We start from the raw sequence: 22,785 nt of genomic DNA, 5'->3' as shown, positions 1-22,785 counted from the left end.
TGTAAGATTTTCTCGTCTCCTTACATCCATGTCTGCCTAAAAATTAATTGAAATCAAAGTCATGAAATGCTCAATATAAAAATATAAAAAATTCTAGAAAAAATATAAATAAATAAATGATTTCTAAATTGAAGGAAAATAGCTTCTCTAGAAAGCTTACAAACCAGATGAGACTTCCTTTGACTACTTCAGCTGAATGTATTCTGATATATCACTCAAGATTTAGAGATAGAACATGAGGAATCAAGTCCTGACCCTTTTTAACTTATGCTTTTCTATATTTTCAAAGAATTCCAAAAGTTACTTGACCATAATTTCTATCAATAAGCATCATTTTGGCTATAATTCAGACTACAATCAGACATGAATCTAAAACCGACCAACCAAAATACATTATGGTGAACACTCCCTCAAATATTTCACATTGCTTGCCCATTTACAACTAGGTTGCAGATGAACACATTGGTAAAACTACCTGTGATGAGCTTTCAGTAATGATTTTAATAAGATTGGAAGCACAACTACTTTCACTTCAAAATTTTTAAGAATGGTGCTATGATATCACAATGAGAGATTCACGGAAATCTTGCAAAAAAAAAAAGATAAATGGCACTGCAAGAATACCAGAAAACTGGGGAGATGGGGGAGAAATTAATTGAACCTGCACTTTTGATAAATATTTATTTTTTTGCAGAAGAAAAATGCACACTTGTTTGAGCTGTCATTATGCTAACCTATATCCTATTTTTCATATTATTAGTAATACATAATGTGGTAGTTTATATTCAAAAATAAAACCAGAATGTATATACCTCATGTATTTATCCAGAAATACACTAAGGTTACTATGGTTACGAAAAATCCATTACCTTTGAATACAGAATGAAAAAGTTTGACTTAAAGTGTGCACTATTTATTATAGCGATCATCAACAGCCTTCAGGAGGTTCTCTAACTGGATTCATTTTTCAGTGTCAAAACTGACCCACCACACCAGTAGCTTATGGCCTGTGCAAAGCAAAGAAATTTGAACTATATGAATTTTTAAATATGTTTTATACTAAGATGCAGAAATGGTTTTGAATTTTAAGGCCTTACATTACAAAGAAAGTAGGGTCTTGGTACCCTTTCCCCCCCTGAGTTGTCCAGTATTAAATGCTTTATTTTTACTTGTACCTATTAACATATACAAATTCTGATGGGTCCAGAATAGTGCTTATGCTGTAGTATGCTACTTCTAGCTCCATATCTTGAGGTTTTTATTAATTTTGTTTGTTGTTTGGATAATGTCTGAACAAATAATTTGGATACTTCATTAAACTACACCAATTACATTAAAATAGGAAGACAGATTACCACGCTTCACTGTACTGCCAAACAACAGACATTTAGCTTCTATGCAATAGTTTAAGAGTACTGATATAACCTGGCTACTGGTACACAGCATAACTAATATCAGAAGAAAACAGACAATTAGTTTATACATTCAATAAATTAATTAAACATGGACTATTCAGGTAAGCAATGCAGTGTCTCTCTAATTAAGAATTCTAAGAAAGACAGGAAAAAAAACTATTAAACCTGTACATAATATCTTGTCTTCAACAGCTTGCAGTTTACTTGCTTAGAGAGCTAGATGGTATAAGATCAAAATTTTATAAAATCATTAAAAATATGACTTGAATCCTGTGAAAGAGGGCAATACAGCACAAGATTTAGCTATACCATCCATGGTGGTGTTAATTTCTGTGAGTCCCGACAAAGAGTTCTATGAAAGATTCTTTAAAAAAATAAAACCATCAGGGTTTAAAGTGCATCCAGTCAATTTTAGAATTATAGTTCTTTTCCTCTGAAATAAGAAGAGGTTAATCATATAATTATTCATAGCAACTATGAATTATACATGCAACCTAGCAGAGAACTCACCTTTTACAACATATTTAGTTCCATTTCCAGAGTAAACTGGTATTCCATTCATATATAAAGTATACTGTGTAATAATACCATTTGGTGTTTTGGGTGGATTCCAACTCATCAGCAGGAATGTGGGAAAGGATATTGCTGTAGGTGATTGCACATCTTCAGGGGCTGGTGAAAAAAACGTATAACGTTATATTATATTGTCTTTCCACGGATAATAAAGAATTTAGGTGAGAAGCTACTACCAGAATGGTTTTTGGTAAAGCTGAAATTTCAGAAGAGATTTTATGTCTGCAACATAGCAGCATTTTGAGAAGCCTTCTATTTTATGTGAGGATTCCTAGCCAAACAGAAACTTCTATGAAAGATGATGATATACTCCTTGGGTTTAGGAGAATAATAATGCTTCTATAATTTTATCTTTCCAGCTTGATAACACTGAGCAAGGTGAGGGGACATGATTTTAGTGCAGTCCTTTTTTTAATAAAAATTATTTTCTCGTCCTTCATGTTTTTTATTCCTAATTACAAAGGGATCATTCCAATCACAGATGCAGGCAATGTGTTCTTAGGTACTACCCCTTATTTCAAACTTTTCATAATTCAATACACTTAGTAATGTTTGTTTAATGTAGATTTTATACATATAATATACTGGAAGTTGGCAATGCATAATAATTTAAAAGTCGAGTTCTTTCACCGTTCCAATGAGTTATATATTAGAATCACAAGGAATCCCACTGAATATCGCAAGGAGAGCAGAGCTTGGGCCTTAGTCTGGGAGAAATATCTTGTAATTTACAAGCTCTGTGCTAGCAATTTAAAACAATAACTAGCAGTGGCTGGCAATGTGAAAACAATATAAAGTAATGAATGTTTCAACAGGGAAACAGGGATAGCTGGAGGGTGTGATATGGTGTCTGTCTTCTGTATCGCCAATTTATTGTTACTAAGAGCATGCAACAAGAGCATCCAAAAATAGAAATTCCACACATTGACTTTTTGTTCAATTCTTCTGAGAGATAAAACACATGTTCCCCATGGCTTTATTTGATCTTCGGGGGGGGGAGGGGCGGAGGAAAGAAAAAGAAAAAATCTACTCTTGCCTAAACCTTTCCAATAGGACATGTAAAGGATTCCTGCTTTACTCACTAAGCAGATAAAATAAGACATAAACAATTTATTTTTAATTACATGTCACAGCAGAAAGAAATATGTAAATACTGTATTTCATGTTTGCATCACAGGGTCCAATAACTATTTGGTTGTCAGAGGCTGCACCTTTTCATGGAGAATGCCACCAGACAGTCTCAGTTTATTTTGAACATCCAAGAGGGAATAATTGGATTCTGATTTGATTGGTGCTGCTGGCAGTTGTTAATGTGGTCACAACAAAACTCTGTTCTAGCAGTGTTAGACTGCAATCTTCAGTACTGCCCTCATCAAGACAATACTTTGCATGGCTACCTGCTTTGGCAGCAATTCAACATGCTAGCATTCTTTTAATTAGTATGGCTATAATTCACATGACTTCATGCCAAAATTTTATTTGCTTTACTGGTGCTGTATTATTACCTAGTTTACATGAGAAGATAAAACAAAGAACTGTGGGAGGGAGGGAATTTTGAAAACTACTCTGCATCATGGAAGATTAACTACTGTCCAATAAATACATGTCAAAATCTTCATTATTCTACTGGTGTAGATTTGGAGTAACTGATTATTTTAACTCGATTAACATGGCTTTAGGATAGAAACAGGAGATGTGGACTTCATGTTTAATTGAGAATGAAGTTAGATATGTCACTGATATTTTTGGAGCATCTGTAATTGATGTGTATTACTTAGCAGCCTAGTCTCTAAAGTCAGAACTGAATGTATTTTTTCTTTCTTCCTGGTTTGTTCTTAATGTAAGCATAGGAAGCATTAATTTATACTCATAACCTTTTAGTTTGAGCACAACAACCTGTGAAAGTGTTTAGAAAAAAAAAAGGGAAAATCTGAACAGCAATTAATAAATAACTCAATTGGCGTTTGGTGGTTTCATCACACTGAAATAATTGTTGCCTATTGATGGTGTTTAGTGGTTAAAAGAAACCATGGAAATCAACCATTTGATTCTCAATTTCATACTGTGCCATACAATCAATTCTTTTTAGTCAGACTGTCTCTAGATTTACTTCTGAGCCATAGTAAAATGAGGAAGCTTTCATTAATCTTTCAGATGCTTCATATTAATGACAAGGCTCTTGCATGAACAATGTAACAGCAATTAAAAAGCCCATTAATCTGCATTACAGCTATTAAAGATGCATGTCATTAAAGGGTATGGAGTTTGATTCATTTTCGCACCCCCCCAAAAAATGGAGCAATTACGGTCTGGCAATGCACTTTGTCATCAAATTAGGTTGGGGTTTTCCAGCAAATGGCTTTGCAGCGTTTAGCTCTTCTCCTGTTTTATTATTCATGACTGAAATGTGGAAGTCAAGACCTTTGAAATTACTTTACCTTCTTGTGGAGTGGAGATGTTCAATGCATGTAAGCTCTCAGTACAGCCAGCCAAAGTGCAAGCAGTTAGGGTTACAGCATAGTTTGTGAAGGGATCCAAGCCTGTCAATATGCCTGCAACACAAGAAAGCAAGGTGTTGTGCATGTGCAGTGTACAGACTGATTATATGCATACACAGACAGAAGTAACAGTCTTCTGTTACAGGCTTCCACTGTCACAGGTGGAAAAGGAAAATTATTTCAAGGTTTCATTCCTATCATCCATGACTTAAATTTTGCAAAATAAATTAAGAGTATATGCTATTTTATTCCATTTTAAATACTAAAGACGCAGCTAAGTTTCTTTAATTATGCTCACTGTAACAGATACTGCTTCAAAACTGAGGTGTATATTTTAATGTAACAATGATAATAAAGTAGTTCTTTTCTTAGTCCCTGTCTCACAAAGTTTTTTCAGTTAATCATTTTGTTTTTCCAAGGAATTTTCAGTGTCTCCCAGAACAAATTTTTTTCAATATTTCCTCTCCAACATTGCCCCTATTCATCCATAAATTGAAATCTTTTTTGTATGAAACATTCCACTTATCTCCCATTACTTCAGACCATACATTTGCTATACTACTACTGTAACATAATTCAGATGACACCGTTTACAAGAAAAAAGATCTGTAACCTTCTGCTATTTTAGGTCCTGCTTATATTAGTGAAGAAAAGTTACCAGATTCCCACATATCAATCAGATCCTTGCCACAGCAAATACAATACATCACTGCTTACCACTTCAGGAACTTAAACAATATTTTGAACATCAATATACAGAAGAATTACGAGGGGAAAAAATTGGTTTACCATCATTTTCAGAAACATCAGCAGCTCTCATTTCAAACAGGTCCAACAATAGGTCCAACAATAAAGTAATAAGAAATATAAATGCAGTAGTAATTAAAAGGAGGCCAGTTCAAGTTTTATTTCAAACCATGTTCTCACCTCGACTCTCACAGCTCTCTAGTAAAATCAATGTGGTTTTCCATTAAAAAAATAAAATTTCAGTGAAATATGTTATTTCAAAACTGTCCAACACTGCATTTTGAAAGCAGTTTAAAAACCCCCAGTACCTCAAAGAACTCCCAGCATTACATGTACATGAACAAGTAGACAAAATTAGTCCTTATTACTACTTGTCATTCTTTACTACACAGAATGCAACATAACTTTGCATTTCATTAAAATAAAATCTTTTTTCCCCACATAAGCCCTTTATAATCATAAAAAGGGCCTGGAGAATTTGATGTTGGAAGTTAACAGTTACAGAATAAATACATTATTTTCTGAGTAGAAAAATCAAAGTCTGTAAAGGTTTATATTGTGTTTACTAACAGGTGTGTTCACATGGAAAATATGAGACTAGTTTTCACTGAATTAGTAATGTTTGTGCTTTTTGTTGCAATCAAAAAACTTCAAAGGTTGGCATTGTAATTATCTTTCTATTTGAATTTTCTGAGGTGCAGTTCCACTCATACACATGAAGAAATATTCAGAATTAATCACTTATACTTCAGAGCAATGTTAAACTAAAACTAGCTGATCAGCATCTGCTTGCTCTGGTTATAACTAGGGATTTGCAAAATCAAAGCTAACAGCAGAAAGTTGTACTGACATCTTACTATCCGAAGTAAATGTGACAGGAAAGCAAAAGAACACTGTGTCAGCCACCACCTAAGCAAATGTCCCTGTAGTCTTCCTGTGATGGAAGGTAGATATTTTTAAGAGCCATCAAAAAGCCAAAAACAGGAAATAATGATTTTCATAGAATGGTTTGGGGTGGAAGGGACCTTAAAGATCATCTAGTTCCAACTCTCCTCCATAGGCAGGGACACTTTCCACTAGACCAGGTTTCTCAGAGCCCCATCCAACCTGGCCTTGAACACTTCCAGGGATGGAGCATCCACAAGTTCTCTGGGCAACCTGTTCCACTGCCTCACCAAACCCACATTAAAGAACTTCTTCCCAATAGCTAATCTAAACCTGCCCTCTTTTAGTTTAAAGCCATTACCCCTTGTCTTTTCACTACACACCCACACACCTTCGCAAGAAATCCCTTTCCAGCTTTCTTGTATGCCCCCTTTAGGCATTACTACCCCTGTAAAATATTGGAAGTACTGGAATCTACACTAAATTCTTCATCACGGAAATTCCATTAGTTAAAAAAATATCTTTTTTTGCATAAGACTTATTTCCAGATCATAGAGGGTTAAACACAGGAAACTATAAAAGGCACAATTGGAATTACCTTCTGCGAATAAACAGAAGCAGAAACCAAATACTCTAACTGTGACATTTGCAAGTTCTCAGTCAAGAGGAGCATAGTACAGTGTATATGCCACCTCTCTACTCACTCCGCTGTGCTTTAGGAAGCAATTTAGTTTTATTTGTCCATTTAGCACTTGTAGCATTCTTTTCTTATAAAGCAGTGAATTAATGCTCCTTGCATTTTCTGCTAGAAGACATTCTGTAGGGTCACCAATGGCTTCAGGCAATGAGAGCTGCAGTAGGACATATCCAGAAAGATGCCCGTATCTGTAGAAGGTTGAGATTGGGCTGTTTTGTCTACTTTTGACAAAATAGAAAGGTTTTATATAAAGCACCTGCAGCAGAACAGAGTTCACATTGCATAGGCAGGTTTGCGAAAGGCAGCAAGAATTTGCAAAAAGAAAAAAAAATAAAACCCACAAAACCCCCAAACAAGTAAAGAAGTCCTTTTGCAAAAGGAGTTTTATGTTTAAAATTCATTCATCAGAGGCAGCAAATTAAAAAATCATTTGTTTGTTTCCTAATCAATGTTTTTCCTTCACATGTACTCTTGCCCTATTTTCTTTCAACAAAGAAACAGATGTGCTGCATAGGTAGGCAATAGAAAGTGCACAGATTTTATTTACATACTTCAGCAAACTACTTTTTTCTCAGCTGCCATCCTATCTGTTTGGCCAGCATCCACTGTAATCTGTTCTCCTTCATTATGTTAATCTGTGGGCGGAAAGATTTCTGTCATCTTCAAATCGCTTGTACAGCAATGGTAAACACCTTGGCCTGTCTGTAATTGGACAGGTGTCTGCATTGGTGTCACCCGGCTTTTAATTCAATTAAAGAACTGGCTGCTCTGCTCTCATTACCCACTCATTTCCTCTGCACTTTCAGTCAGTCAGTGAAATTTACACTCAGCGCCTGACTACGTTAAAATACGAAGTCAGCAGTCCCACAGCAAAGATCATCACTGATACACGTGAATTAATTTATAGCACAGCAAAATAAATTTTGCAGTAAAAAATAGCCTGTGATCCAATGAAGTCAGCTGACAGCTTTAAAAAACTTACCCCGGTTTCTCAATTATCGTGCTCCCTGACTGGCATGTCTTGTCTATACCCAATAATTGTTGATCTGATAAGAATCCATCAGGCTTTCCAAGATGGGATGCTAACAAAGCAAAATTTGGCCACAATTGCATGTATTCTATTAAAGTTAACAGGAGAGAGGCAGATAAATTGTCACTTTGGTCAGGATATAGAATTAGAGACATCATCAATATTTAAGATGAGGGTCAACCTCCCACATTTGGGATATGAGTCCCATTCATTCAGTCTGCCACCACAGAGCAGCTGAATCCACCTAGTCTCAGAATTTACATCATAGGCTACGTTCAAAGCCTTAAAATCCACATGGGAAAGTGGAGACACTAAATCATTCTAACACACCATCCTATCTGCCCAAAGAACCTTTGGAAATAAATTAAAGTTCTAACACAGACATTTTGACACAGTGACCCCATGAAACTGAATAATGTCATTTGTTAAATATGAATGTAAAGTTAACAGTCTAAAAGAGTGATCTGGAATCACACCTAGAACATTAAGCCCACTTTATATGCAAAACTAGTATTTAATTCTCTATACTTTTATTTAAATGGTCTTTAATTATTTGCAATATTGAAAGTTGAGGTTTAGAGTTGTGTCAGAGAGAAAACGCTACACTCATTCTAGCAGATAAGGGATAAGAACATTGCTATGGACAGTAGAAAAGGGGTCAACAATGAATTTATGGTAAAATGGGTGCATGGACTAGTCAGGGTAAGTTGCATCTTTATATCCACTCCATTCATCATTCTAATGCATACAGCATATAAGAAGATTAAATATCCAGCTTCTTTCCTTCACTTCTCCGTAAAACAGACATTTCTTTTGTTCAGAACCTCTAAAAGGGAAGTCTCATACATTTAGGCAACACAGCATCCTGGCAGATTTTGAGTGGAAAAGTAGTGCTTCTCATCAACGAAAAAATAAACTGTTCACCACTAAAGTATGCGGGCTAATATTCTGTTCAGAAAAACTGAAAAAATAGAATCAAAGGCAATTACAGTATTATAGCAATTTCTTCATCTAGTTTTATGAAAGCAGTTGCTTCACTGTTCCAATCTGTCACCCTACTGTTTCATGAAGTTGCTTCAAAACTCCACAAGGTCCTCAGAGATGAAAAGACACACTTGCTTATTGCAACTTATAGAGCTTTTACTCTGCATAATGGATTGATTATAAAAAAATATAAATTGAGGTGAGGTTTTTAAAATATATTTCCTGATGAAGCCTTTCCATAAAAACAAAACCACTCACCTACATACACAACTCACACAAAAAAAGCTATTTAATCTTACAGATGTAACACAAATACTAAAGTTCACTTCCTCACTTTCATAAAAATTTTGCTCAGCTAACATGGTTGAAGAGGACTATTTTGCAAGGCTAATTCTATTTTTTGGGGGGATAAATTTAGCTAATTTTAATCATAACCAGGCATTACTTTCATATGCAGTCTGAAAACTCAGCTTTGCTACTGAATATTAAGATTCCAAACAAAGCTTATCACACATTTCTTTCACAAGTTGAGTGCATTTTGTTGCCAAAAGGACTTTTCTTTGCCAGATTTTTGCATTGTTGACTCCCTAACACTCTATTTCATAAGGAACTATTTTGAAATACACCTATTACAATTGAAACAACACTTGACCTTTAGATTCACCTTAGTTTTTGTTTAAGCTTCAGAAACAAAAATTACCAAATCTCCCCTCGCCATACCTCGAGACTATTTAGCTAACTTGAATGCCTGAGGTCATACAGCATCTGTCCAACAAAGTCACTTGTGTGTCGAGATGCATCATTGCCACAGTACACTTAATCACAGTCCACTGATCAGAAAAGGAAGTCCTCAACTGACTTTGTTTTTGACAGATTGTAGCAAAAACTGTTTAAGTACATGTGTCTTCTACATATGCATTTCTGAACTGAAAGCCTGTGCACATCAATCTGTCGCATACATCTGCATTTTTAAAGCATCTTCTAACTAAGTATAGTATGAGTCATAAAATGTTGAAGGACTATTGAACATGAGGATACCTATTCCAACTCTTTGGCTTATAAGAACAAAAAACAGTTTACCTTAGCTGTTGGATTTAGGTGGTTTGAAAGACCCTTCTTTTTCCCAACAGAAATATTTCATAACAAACCATGTACAAGCTCCACTGGCTTTGAAGATGCAATTCAGGTTGCAGTGGTTGAAAGAAACCTGTTACATTCCTAATAACACAGGGTAACTCTCTAGCTGCTTCAATTTGCAAAAAACCTTGGCTCAACAGAGTATTAATTCTGTAATATCTACCACTATGTTACCCTTGATCATTTCAAACAACTGGCAATGCTCATTTTCTGTAGTATGATTAATTTTAAAAGTTTGCAAAGAGAGAAAGAAATACTGTCCACCTTTTTGCAAACTTTTTTGAGTATGTCTGTAAAAACATATTAATTATCCCTTCTGTCCTGACAAACATTAAAACATTGACTTCTTTTTATTAATAAAAGTATTGGTATGTAGCTAAGAGTTGATGTGATTTTGATAAAATGTTCAGGTTTATTTAATCAGACAATTTACATTTCGTATGAATAAATTTATAAAACAGCATTGGACTGTAAACAAGATTCATTTAGGTCTAAACTCAATCAAGTTTGAATCTTAATACTGTAGAATACTAATATAATTTATGTTTTAAAATTCATATATTGAAAAATATGCCACTAGTCTGCTAAAGCCAGCTAAATGAAAGGAGATAGGAACCTACATTCTGCCACTCTGACTTAGAGTCATTAGGAGCTCAAGCACCACCTGACAACTCACAGAAGCCTAATGGGCAAAGACAGGTCTATCGGCTACCCGATGTTGCATTAGCTGCCACAGTCAAACAGGGATCTGAGCAGGGGCTGGGCTGCAGCTTCTGGTATGCTCCTTCAGCTCCTCCCACCAAGACAGATGTGCCTACAGATGGGTGAGAGAGACAGAGAGACCAAATCTCCTTATGACACCCACAGGGACAAAATAGGCCAACAATGAGCATCACAGCCCTCATCATTAAATGGATCTCAATGCACGACACCTCTTTGTGCGGGCACAATGCGCACAGCCCTCCAGATCTCACATGCTGTGGTATGGCATTGTAAAGCACATACTGTCATTCTTCTGGGAAATATTTAGACATCTTCTGTCATCTATCTGTGTTTCTGATCAAAGGTTACTTCAACAAAATGATGACTGAGAAATAATCCACCTCAAAATACCAGCCATTCTTGTATTTAACTTGGCTCAAGCTGCCAAGCACCTAATGAAGCAGCTTTCAAAAACCATATTTTCATTACAAAGTTCCAGCTTTTATTACTTTAAACATTAGTTGTAAGTAAATATAAACTAAACACACCAAACTTGTTTAGTGCATTATGCCTCTTTTTATCTACATAAAAAGTTTTAGAACATTAGAAATTTGTCTCAGTTTGGAGCAGGGATTTGGGAGTCCTCCTAGTGCTCTGACCCTACATATGTTTACGTTAGTTGGTTTGCAATCGTTTCCTATAAATTTATAAATTCCTATAAATTTATAAAAATCTCATTAACTGTAGCATAGGAATGTTTTCAGTGTAAAATATTTGCGCAAACCAAGAGCTTTCAAGTAATTTCAAGTGCGTGAAAGTTATTCCAGCAATCCACTAACAGTTTCACGTGGCACGCTCCCCATCGATGGTAAATTGCTTACAGGCCCCACATAGACCAAAAAAGCCCAAAGGAAACAATATTTCCTAAGAGCCACCTCAGAGAGTGACCCCCGAACGCTGTCAGAGGCAGTGCTCAGGGCGCAGAGGCTGGTTGCAAAGCCACAGGCTGCTTCGGCAGTGCCGGCTGAGGCCTGGCAGAGCTTTCCCTGAGAGGGAGAATCTCTCAGTCAGCAGCATTTCCCGAAGCATGGGTATTTGCCAGTCTGGCAGCAAGCTTCCCTCAGCCCTATGGTCCCGCTGTCCAGCCCCAGCCGATCTGTCACTGGCAGGTGGCCCTGTCTCCTCTTCTGAGAGATTCTCTAGCTAGAGCACTTTCAAAACCAAGGGGCAGCCCAGACACTTTGATTAACCATATTAAATCATTAAATTAACTTTTCCTGAGATATTCATCTGTCAAGCATAAAAGACTAAAAGTTGAAAAGTAATTACAAACACGTGCCACGGGAAGGAGGGAACGGCTGCCATGGGCTTTCAGAGGGGAACCTGTCGACAACAATTTTCTCGTTACCACGTGTGCAGTCACAACATCAGCCCTCAACTATCGCAGTAATGACACAGGCAGGATGAACAGCAAAACCATACACACTTGAAAGAGATATCTATAAGAGGAACACCAATTGTTTGTGAATTCTTTTGCAGCATATTTTATTTCAATATTATTTGCAGGTATCATTAGCATCCTTCACTGCCTGTATTTGGGACCCTGTCATTTACAGGCTTGTCAATCTCCTGAATTCTTAAATGAGAGAAAATGGAAGTATGGTGGATGAAAAAACCCACCATAGTCCTCCTATGTGGAGGAGTGCTTGTGCTTGACAAGAGAAGCATCAGAGGATTGTGATCAGTAACACAAAACCTGTTTAGAGGCAAGACAGCTGGGGTGTATCCCAGGGGTTGATACTGGGGCAAATATGTTCGACATCTTCTTTAATGACCTTGATGATGGGGGAAGTGTGACCCTCAGTAAGTTTGTGAATGATATAAAAGGGCCACTGAGATGAAAAATGGACTGGAGCATGTCTTTTATGAGGACAGGCTGAGAGAGCTAGGACTGAGCTCAGGAAAGAGAAGGCTTGGGGTGATCTATCAATATTTATAAATACCAGATGGGAGGGAACAAAGAAGCAGCCAGACTGTTCTAAGTAGTGCCCAGTGATATGACAAGAGTCAATGGGCACAAATTGAAATACATGAATCATAGTATCATAGAATATCCTGAGTTGGAAGGGACACACAAGGATCATGGGTTGTGATGATCTCAGAGGTCTTTTCCAACCTAAACGATTCTTTGATCATCAAGTCCAACTCCTGGCTCTGCAGAGGACAACCCCAAGAATCATACCATCTGTCTGAGAGCTCAAACTCTTCTTGAACTCTGGTACGCTTGGTACTGTGACCACTTTCCTGTGGGAGAAAAGGAAATTCCAATTGAACACAAGAAACCATGCTTTTTTACTGTGAGGGTGGACAAACACTGGAACTGGCTTCCCACAGTGGAATATCTCCATATGTGGAGATATTCAAAACTCAGCTGGACATGGTCCTGGGAAACCTGCTCCAGCTAACCTTGCCTGAGCTAGGGGAGTTGACTAGATAATCCTTCCAACCCCAGTGATCCTTTGATATTCTGGATTCCAAAGGGAAGTAGAAGCCAAAGCTTCTCACAAACCACACTGAAACTGTATGTTCTAAAGCCTCTTTCATTTGTTTAAATACTGATACTAATTTATATTCCAAATTTTCATGTCAGCATGTGGAATGCACTGGAATGCACAGGAAAGCAACCCAGTCTCTAGGAAAAAACTTCTTTGATGTGATGACCCTGTACTTCCTTTATTACTCTGTGTGACGAGCTGTATCCAAAGTGTATCAATGTTATTAGATGTGTCTTTGAAGGCAAGATAGGCTTGCACAGTGCTTCTTGAATCCCAAAAATTTACACTCTAATTTTACACTCTCAACCTAGAATACAGATACTGAACACCATGTGGAAATATATCAAATAATATATCCAATACACTCCTGGTTCAACAGTCAGAACCTCATTTTAAGCATTTAAACCTGATGAATACTCCTTTTTTGGATGAAAGTGAAAAAATAGTTTGACATTTTGAAGATTACAAGGGTCGGATTTGGAAGGATTTTGGTTTCTGATGAGTCAGAAATAGGCATTTGAGACTGTGGTATTATAGTCATTTAAAGACCTGTTTTAATATTTAGCTCAGCTTTTCTTCTTCTTGACAAGGGTACAACAGGTTCTTCTGAATTTGACACACACAGGACAGCCTTCTCAGAAATGGGTAATGCTCTTAACTTTTTGTCACTGTGCAACAGTTATGACTCAGGAGCCTACTGAAATGGTTCAAAAGAATTTACAATTTAAGTATAAACCAAAACACAAGAGATGGGCATAAAAAGCTTCAAGGGAAAAAAAAAAAGACAAAGAGGGTTGTCAGTGCCCTCAGATACATTTGCAAGCAGCAGATTAAGTGGTGCCTAGGTTTGACAGGGAATGAAAATTTGAAGGAGGGTGTGGAAAAATGTCAGAGTTTCTTCATCAGTGATCCCACTGAGAGGTGTGGCACTTTCTTCTCTGTTGTTGCATTAACAAGCCTGGCTGTTTGAGTTACTGTGGCATTTCTTCATGGAACACAGCAAAAGAATTTCTGAAGAAATTTACCTGAAATTAGGGAGAAAACAAGCAACATTTTCCTTCTCAGTAAATTCAAAGTAAGCAAAGATAGCATCTTCTGCGGGGTTCTGGGTTTATGATAACTTTTGATTAACTAGGAAAGATAATTCAACAGGGAAAGACACCTTTTCCTGGGAGCCTCACATTTGTGGATAACCAGTTCTCAATGTCCACAGACTTGCCCATCTGTGTAGGCTTCATTGAAATCAATGAACTAAGATAAAATAGTTTCAAGACCAGTGATTTAATTTCCACTTGTTTCAGCTCTGACCTCACCATGAGGACATCAATTATATATTTCATACAATGCCAAAATTGGAAAATACGTAACTAAACTATTGGGCAGCAGTTATAAATAACAAGAGGAAGCAGTCCTTAAACACACAAAACTGAATTGGAAAACTTACTGCCACAGCAAGTTACAGAAGCTAGAAGTATAAATGTATTAAAAAATAAAGACAATTTTACCATAGTACGTTAAGCATGATGATCCAGATGCAGCTTTCAGCCAAACAGCTGCATTTGTATTAACAGGAACACTCACTCTACACTTAGCACATTCCTTACATTTTCTTCCTAAGCATCTATAATCTGACATTGTCAGAGAGACCAATATTTTAATATGGTCATTCTTAAGTTCTTTGGGCCATATGAGTGCTCAGTGTGCTACTGTGGCAAACAAAGCCAGCAGGATGCTGCCTCAAGAAAGGCATCACGAGGAGAGATAAAGAAGTCATTATTCCACTCTACTCAGTGTTTGTCAGGCCACACCTGAAACACTATGTATAGTTTTGGTTCCCATTGTGCAAAAAATGGGAAATAGACAGGCTGGAGAGGGGCCAGAAAAGGGCCACAAAGATGATAAAAGGATTGGGAAGCCTGCCATGTGAAGAAAGAATGAGAGAATTGGGTTTGTTCAGCCTCGAGAAAAGAAGGTTCAGGTTATCACCATGTTCCAGTCTTTAAAAAGTGGCTACTCCCTTTTTACAAGGAGTCACATGGAGAAGATAAGAGGTAATACGTACAAGTTACTCCTTGAGAGATTCCACTTGGACACAAGAGGAAAAATTTTTACAATGAGAACAATCAGCCATAGGAATAATGTCCCCAGGAAGTGGTGGATTCCCCAACACTTCACACTTTTAAGATTCAGTTGGACAGGGTGCTGGGTCATCTTGTCTAGACCATGGTTTTGCCAAGAAAGGTTGTACAAAATGATTCTCGAGCTCCCTTCCAACCTGGTATTCTATGATTCCATTCTTTTATTTTCCATTATTCAACAGCTATCTGCTATAATAAAGAACCAAGATCCACTTACTGTCTCCATTTAATACAAAGGTATGTTTTCTTCTTCTACCTCCCGTAAGCTGCATGCAGATAACCTCTTACCTGTCCAGGCTGGTATAGACTTTTTCATAACCCTGACACATAATCACGGCACAGCACCAACAAATTTAAACAACATTTTTGTTCTGACCATCAGCTGTGAATAAGCTATCTAATACATATGTTTCTACTAGGGTCTTTAAATTCTGTTAATACAATTTGTATTGCCTTATAGCATAAATAAAGAATATTGAAATCAACAAGGTCATCAAAGAAATGGCAGTAAGGACAGAAAGCCCATGCAGTATGTAAGTTCATCACTCACAAATAGTCAAGATATTTCAAACTGAAGAAAACAAAATACATGCAAGTTTTCTCTTGAAAATGTATGTTTATGGCAGAGAAACAACACAAACCATATACACTTATGTAAAAACTATTACCTGGTGTAGTGGTTTGAACCTTGTTTTCCCCCAGAGGCTAAGAAAAGTGGTAACCCCCAGGGGTGGAAACCCTGGAAGTTTTGAAGTTCTGTCCAATGAGCGCTCCTGCAGAAATGTAAACATATCACAAGCACCGGAAGAGAAGAGTTGTAGTTGGGTAGGTAGAAGAGTAGCCATGTTGTAGTAGCCATGAGGAAAGGGGCCCGGAGCCCCAGTTGGGGGCTACAGAGACTTGGAACAGTGTTAAGCTGGACTATGTGTCTGTAGCTGTGAGCTGGGAGATGTTTTCCATCTTGAGTGAGCAGAGACAGAGCAGAAGCGGCGGCAGCGTCCAGAGACTCTGGACAAGAGCCAGGACAGATAAGAACTGAACCGGAGGAAGCAGCAGAAGCTAGCAGCAGAGCTATGGAGTTCTGGGGGTAAGAACTGATATTAGACCCCCCAAACTCCTTTGAGACCTCCTGGAAGGAGGAAGATGATGGACTCTTGCTTGAAATAGCCTTGAAGTGCAGCATGCACTGCAGAGAGGAGCTGAGAAGCTCAAAGGCGTCCTGAAGCTGGACCGGGACGGAGAAGGAATGCGGGGGGGGTTGACCTTGGCCCCCCTCGCTGCTGCTGCTAAGCTAGCAGCCTTGAGACAGAGCACAGAGCTCTGTAAAGGGGAATTTGAATCCCCTGAGGAAGGGACTTTCACAAAGATGCCCCTGCATTTCGTGATATACCTGTGGTGATGCGAGTCTGGTCCCTGCTGGCAGCCCACAGGTGAGGCCTTTGCTTGGACCGAAGGAGAGCCGAGGGGCTTGGAGACCCCCTTGTGTGTATTGAACAGAGATCCAGCTACAACAATCCAGTTACTGCTGCATGCATGAGATGAGGAGACCTGCTGCCTTAGAAGAGATTCCTGCTTTGGTACTGGAAGGGAACTGTCCTTCTTTCCCTCCTGGACTTTTATTTGGAGGGGAGAGGAGATCTGATCCATTGTAAATACTATATGTCATGGTAGAGATAGTTGTGATCGTGTGTATAATGTGTTATAGTATTTATTTGTACAGTCATTGTAATATATTCCCTTTCCCCCACTTTGAGTCTGGTGTGTTTTGTCTGGAAAAACCCATCTCACATTAGGTTGAGATGTGGGAGGGGGGATGGAGCTAGGGAATTGGATTTTGGGCTATCTCAAACCATGACACCTGGGCTTCAGGAAAGCAGCAATAATATACTGCCTGAGTTAACAGTTTTTCCAAGACTACTGTACTGCCCAAAACCTGAGTCAAACCAAAGCAACAGCTTTGAGCATTACATTGTTACCACTTCTGTAATTTTCTGAATTAAATAATTGATGTTAGAGATTATAAAAACAAATATATTGGTCATAATTTGTTACAATGAAAGTAAGATTTTGTATTATTGCCCCGTTTAGTCACCATATAACATAATTCAGATTCTTGTCTGTAATGTACTTCCTTCCCTTGTAGCAGCAAGTAAAGGCAGTTTGTTAATAGACAGCAGAAAGCCAGATCCACATTATCTTGACAGGAAGAAATGTCCCAAAATGTTCTCTATGTAGCAGAAAGAGTCCACCATTTCTTCCTAAAAAAATTTGCCTCCTATGAGTAAAAAGACCTAGACTCCAGGAAACATCTCATGTAATGGTTCCTTATAGCTTCTGTCCACAACCCACAGCTCAACAGCAAGCAAACCTCACAAACTCAAAGCCCTGAATTCTTTCATTCCATAATAACCTACCTCTACATCCCAGTGGTATCAACCACACCATCTGATTAATGCATATGCATGGTAGTTCTCACTGAAATCAGTTAGGTTTATATGATCAAAATTAGGCAAGTAGATCAAGTGCTTTCATACCTCAGGTCACATAGTACCCTATGGGACCCACATTCAGAGTTAATTTAGGTGAACTGGATGGAACAACAGTGAAGGAGGAAAAAAAAACACACATATACTGCACAAAAACAAGCAAACAAAAAAAGCATTCCTCCCGCCCAGATCATAAATAGTTTGGGAATTGCTTTTTAGTATTTGTGTTGTATCTTAATTTCTATTGTTCTCTGAAATGAGTACATCACTATGAGGACGCTGACACAAATAATTATCCTTCCAAATGTTATCTATGCTGTGTATACACAAAAATAGACAAGTAATTTTTTAACAGATCAACAAAAGAAGGTATAAGCATCCTGTGTTATTAGATATGCCTAAAAAATGGTACTTAACAGCATTTACCTGTGAGTATACCAGCGTCAGCAAGCTCAGCACTAGTGATGGGTACATTGGGACCATCCGCTTCATATGCTTTCAAAATGTACTTCTCAATTACACCTATGACCCCAGCTGGTTTGTCCCAGGTGACCTCAATGCTGTAACCATTTATACTGTGAACTCTTGAGGGACTTGGCACATTTTGTGGAACTGTAGAAGGATAAAATAGAAAATAGAGAAAATGGCAGTTCTAAGGAGACTATTGCCCCTATTCTTCACTTTTAATGGCTGCAGTAAATCAGACTCAACCATTAGCATAAATACAATTTATTAGAGTTGTAACTTTTCAGCATTGATTTAATATGACTGCACATCTTGAGCTATTCAGTTTAAGCTATATTTCAAAACCATCAAAACTCCATCTACATAACATTCCTTCTTGTCTTGTTGCAATTTTCCAAAAACATTTCATGTATCAAACATATTTAAGCATCACTCACAAAGAGAGGAGGTGGACTGCACGTAGCTAACAAGCTCAGGCATTAAAATAACACAACTGAATGAAGCAAGACAATACTGCAACAGAGAAGAGTTTTGATATTTATCAGTTGGGTATCTAAGCCACAGAATGTCACAATTATGAGACATTTCTAAATATCTGCATTCTCATTTACAGAAGTCCTTCAAAAAATTGAAGGTCTTTGATTTATTTTCCTATTTCCACAATGCCATGCACTTGTCCTGGGGCAAAACAGTGATTTTTAAGGCCTTTTTGCAAAATCCTTTGCTTCTGATCATAACATAATATAAAAAGAAAAGAAGGGGAAAAAAAAGGAAAAAGGAAAATGAAAATGTTTTAAGGAACAGAAAACCAAGATCATATATGCATACAGTTGCTAATAAAAAGAAATCATCCCATTTCCTATAACCTTTAACTATTTCTTAGATATTACTATACCAAGTAAAGGTCTGGTCAGTAACAGCTTCATCACAGATGACTGCACAAGGGATGCAAAGGAAAGACCCAAGGAACACTATGGCAGGATGATGGATGATGAGTTTGCCGTAAACGCATGTGGACTCCCCAGCCCTGCTGATGATCATTCGCTTTTCTCTCCATTAAATAACCTATTTTTTGGTAATTTTATTGTTTAGTTTCATTAAATATGAATGCAGTCTTGTTCTTTATAAGAAGGGTATCAGCACGGAAAGTACAAAAATACCTGGAAGATGTGATTCTTGTGTAAAGTAAGAATGTGATACTCTAAGGAAGTTTCCATTACTACAGTAATACATTGATTTTATTAGTTATGAAGGTAAGGTAAGGTACTGTACAGCAGATGGTCTTCTCATAAGGGATATAACAAAACCAACTCAAAAATAATTAAATAGTGCAATTATTCTCCAACCCCAGGGAACATAGACTGCTCAATACTGTGGTCAGCTTGCAAACATAAATTTGTGGCAAACCTTACAGTTGTCAGACAGTTTTTAATATGAAAATATGCATATATATTGTGCCTTCTGGGTGGTACACCAAATAATGAGAGTAAGTTGTATAAGAATGCATTTTCAAGTCCAATATTTGTGCAAGTATCACATAATGTTTTAAGATCATACACTGAATAACTTCCATCAAAAGAATTCTCTGCCTTGTTGGAATGCAATTAGGCTTCAATTTACAGAAGAGGGAAAGTTTGTTAAATAAAATACACAGAACTGTAAATCTTCAAAAACTTGCTCGATGAAGTTTGCAAAAACACTGAACAGAAGAGGAAAAGTTTTTTTAAATTTTCTTCATAAGACATATGAAAAATTTGATCTTTAATGCTCAGCAGATATATTCCTACTTTGAAACCTTCTCTACAAGCCACGTGCTGCTTTTGTAGTACATAATGCCACATTTTCACACACAATCTATGGACTACTTGTTAAAAGAATCCTCATTCAGCCGCACTGAGCAGCATACTCATGTGCGGGTCATTTAAAAAAACAACTTTCACAACACCTTCTTGTCCCTAGCAACTACATGGCCTCTTATTTCCACGACTTGTGCCTGCTATCCCAGTATCACCTTTCTTTATACCTGATTTTGTATCATTAGGTGATACATAGGAAAATGCAGATTTACTTACTCCAACCCACTCATGTAACATGAGGTCAGATGTGCACATAAGAGCACAACTACATGGATGGCTGCTCTTACTCAGTTAATGCAGTTCAATAACATCCTTTCCTCTCACATAATGAGATTATCCAATACATGTTTGGAAAATACCTTGAATTATGATAAGAAAATACTTGCCTTAACACTTTAGTTGATGACTGTAGTTTGGTATCTGTTCAAAGCATTAAGCAGTTTTGCTCCTTCAGAAATACTGTGCAACGTGCACTACTCAAAATCATTGTGGTGGGATTGTTTCCACAAAATCACAGAATGGGTAAGGTTGGAAGAGACCACAGTGGGTCATGTGGTCCAACCTCCCTGCTCAAGTAGGGTCATCCTAGAGCACATTGCACAGAATTGTGTCCAGACCATTCTTGCACACCTTCAACCTGGCATTAGATAGCCTATGAAAAATGAGAGTAAGTAAAACTTAAAATTATATTTACCTGATTCTCTTGTACGAACGTGGGTCCATACACTAGATACTGATCCTCCTTCATTTGAGGCAACCACCCTATAGAGGTATTCTTCAAAGGACATGGAGAAGTATAGAGGAGGTAAAAGATTAAAAATACTAAAAAAACACTGAACACAGTAACACATTGACAGAAAATGAACTGAAAATTATGTATTTTTTTTAAAGAACCAATGTGCTACCTGTAAATGGTTGTAGACCACGCTCATAAACACTCTGCTCTTTTCCTCGGTACACTAGGATGGAGTCATTTCCCCTGCAGTTAACAGCACTGTCAGTTGATAGGCATCCGTCCAGATTGACTCTGACAGCACTGCTGGACACAGATGCCAAGTTAACGACAGCACCTCGTGTAAATTTAACATCCTTCATGCAACCACCGAAACCTAGCAAACAGTAAGGGATTAGTACCACATAAAGAGCTTCAGTCATTAAGAAACACTTTTGTTCCTTTCAATTCTATATTTTCAGCATTAAAGACTACAATGTGAATAGATTGACTTTCAACATGACATTCTGCCTACAACTTCACGATACTAAGCTGGTAAGTTCCTGCCTTACCGGTCTACACTTTCACTGCTAGTGATTCCATCCCACAAGGAAACAGCTTTCTGTTTTCTCTCTTGCCACTTCTCACTTTAAAATTATTACCATAAAAGTGATTCTGACTTTTAAAATCAGCTTTCTGCTGCCTTCCAATATTTTGTTAATACACAGGCTTTCTCAAACTGAGAAAAATATCTAAATTAAAAATACAATTAACTTCAGGAGATCAGATGGAGTTATTTCAGTTTTTTATGATGGGGATATAACTGGTATGCTGTGTACAAACATCCTCTAGAAACACAACCCTAAACTATTTGTTTATGATAAAAAATTTAAGAAGCTACATTTTATATTTATTTCTATACATACATATATTTCTGTGTGTCCATGTGTGTAACATTCCTATCAACATTACCAACATGTTAAATTAGTCATTTGCAGTTAAAACATCACTATAAAATTCAGGATGCAGTTGTTAAAATCTATATTTACTAAAAATTAATAAATTGACACAAAATAGTTCTCAAATCTGAGTAGCGATTGGTGTTTAACATAAACCCGAAGTAAACAGTAACCAAACCGAAGACTTCAGTTCATTTAAGAATTAACTCTGTAAATTAAAAATCCACCTCTCACTGATCAGTGCTACTCTTTAGCTTTGTGAAAGCACTGTATTTACATATTATGTACTTTTATTGCCTTTAACACTTCAAGATGACAGATCAGAGTACTATTTGTACTTAGCCACCTGAGTACTATTTGTACTTAGCCACCTGAACTGAGAATCTAATGTCCTTACGTAGTTCATGCAAAAAGGGGTACTGAAGGTGGACACCCATTTTGAGTCAGCCTCTAAAACACTTTCCACAATGCTAGGAATTTAGCCAAACTGCTCCTCAGCATGAATACATCCTAATTTAAGCTCAACTGCTACTCCACAGCGACCTGCTCAGTTTCTTAGTCTGCAGCAGAGGAAAGAATTAGTCCCAGTCTGCATGGGCATCCTAATCATAAGACAGAATGAACAGCTGTTTAATTTTCAGTGAGATGCACACTGTATAAGCTATTTTAATACATTATTTTTAGTATCTTTTTGGCTACATTAATCACTATTTGAAGATTTCTGACTAATGTCAGCCAAGTAATCTTGTTTATTCTCAAGGAGCTGCAGAATAAGTAAAGACAGTACAAATTCTCACAAACATTCCTGCAAGGTACCTTCCTTCTAAACCTCTCAAGATGGCATATAATGGGTCATGCAAAGGCCCACAGACTCTAGCTGGAATTTCTTAAATTAAAGTTGTAACTGACATGGAGGTGAGGTGGGAGGAGAAGGATATTTATCCCT

General features: G+C 37.3%; 1 protein-coding gene across 8 annotated transcripts in view; it reads right to left on the bottom strand.

Annotated features, from left to right (window-relative positions):
• Positions 1 to 22,785, bottom strand: part of USH2A (usherin) — a 379,301-nt gene that overhangs the window by 208,412 nt on the left and 148,104 nt on the right. For all 8 annotated transcript variants that reach the window (XM_027641249.1, XM_027641251.1, XM_027641252.1 and 5 more), the window contains 5 exons: positions 21,074 to 21,277; positions 20,863 to 20,943; positions 18,274 to 18,459; positions 4,427 to 4,540; positions 1,926 to 2,087 (listed from right to left, as the gene is read on the bottom strand). In XM_027641249.1, coding sequence (XP_027497050.1) covers positions 1,926 to 2,087; positions 4,427 to 4,540; positions 18,274 to 18,459; positions 20,863 to 20,943; positions 21,074 to 21,277 — 747 coding nt within the window. The remainder of the gene's footprint in view (positions 1 to 1,925; positions 2,088 to 4,426; positions 4,541 to 18,273; positions 18,460 to 20,862; positions 20,944 to 21,073; positions 21,278 to 22,785) is intronic.

This window comes from Corapipo altera, unplaced genomic scaffold (genome assembly GCF_003945725.1).
Source record: "Corapipo altera isolate COAL_440 unplaced genomic scaffold, ASM394572v1 48b, whole genome shotgun sequence".
Lineage (NCBI taxonomy): Eukaryota > Metazoa > Chordata > Aves > Passeriformes > Pipridae > Corapipo > Corapipo altera.
This window is presented reverse-complemented; position numbering and strand designations above follow the sequence as displayed.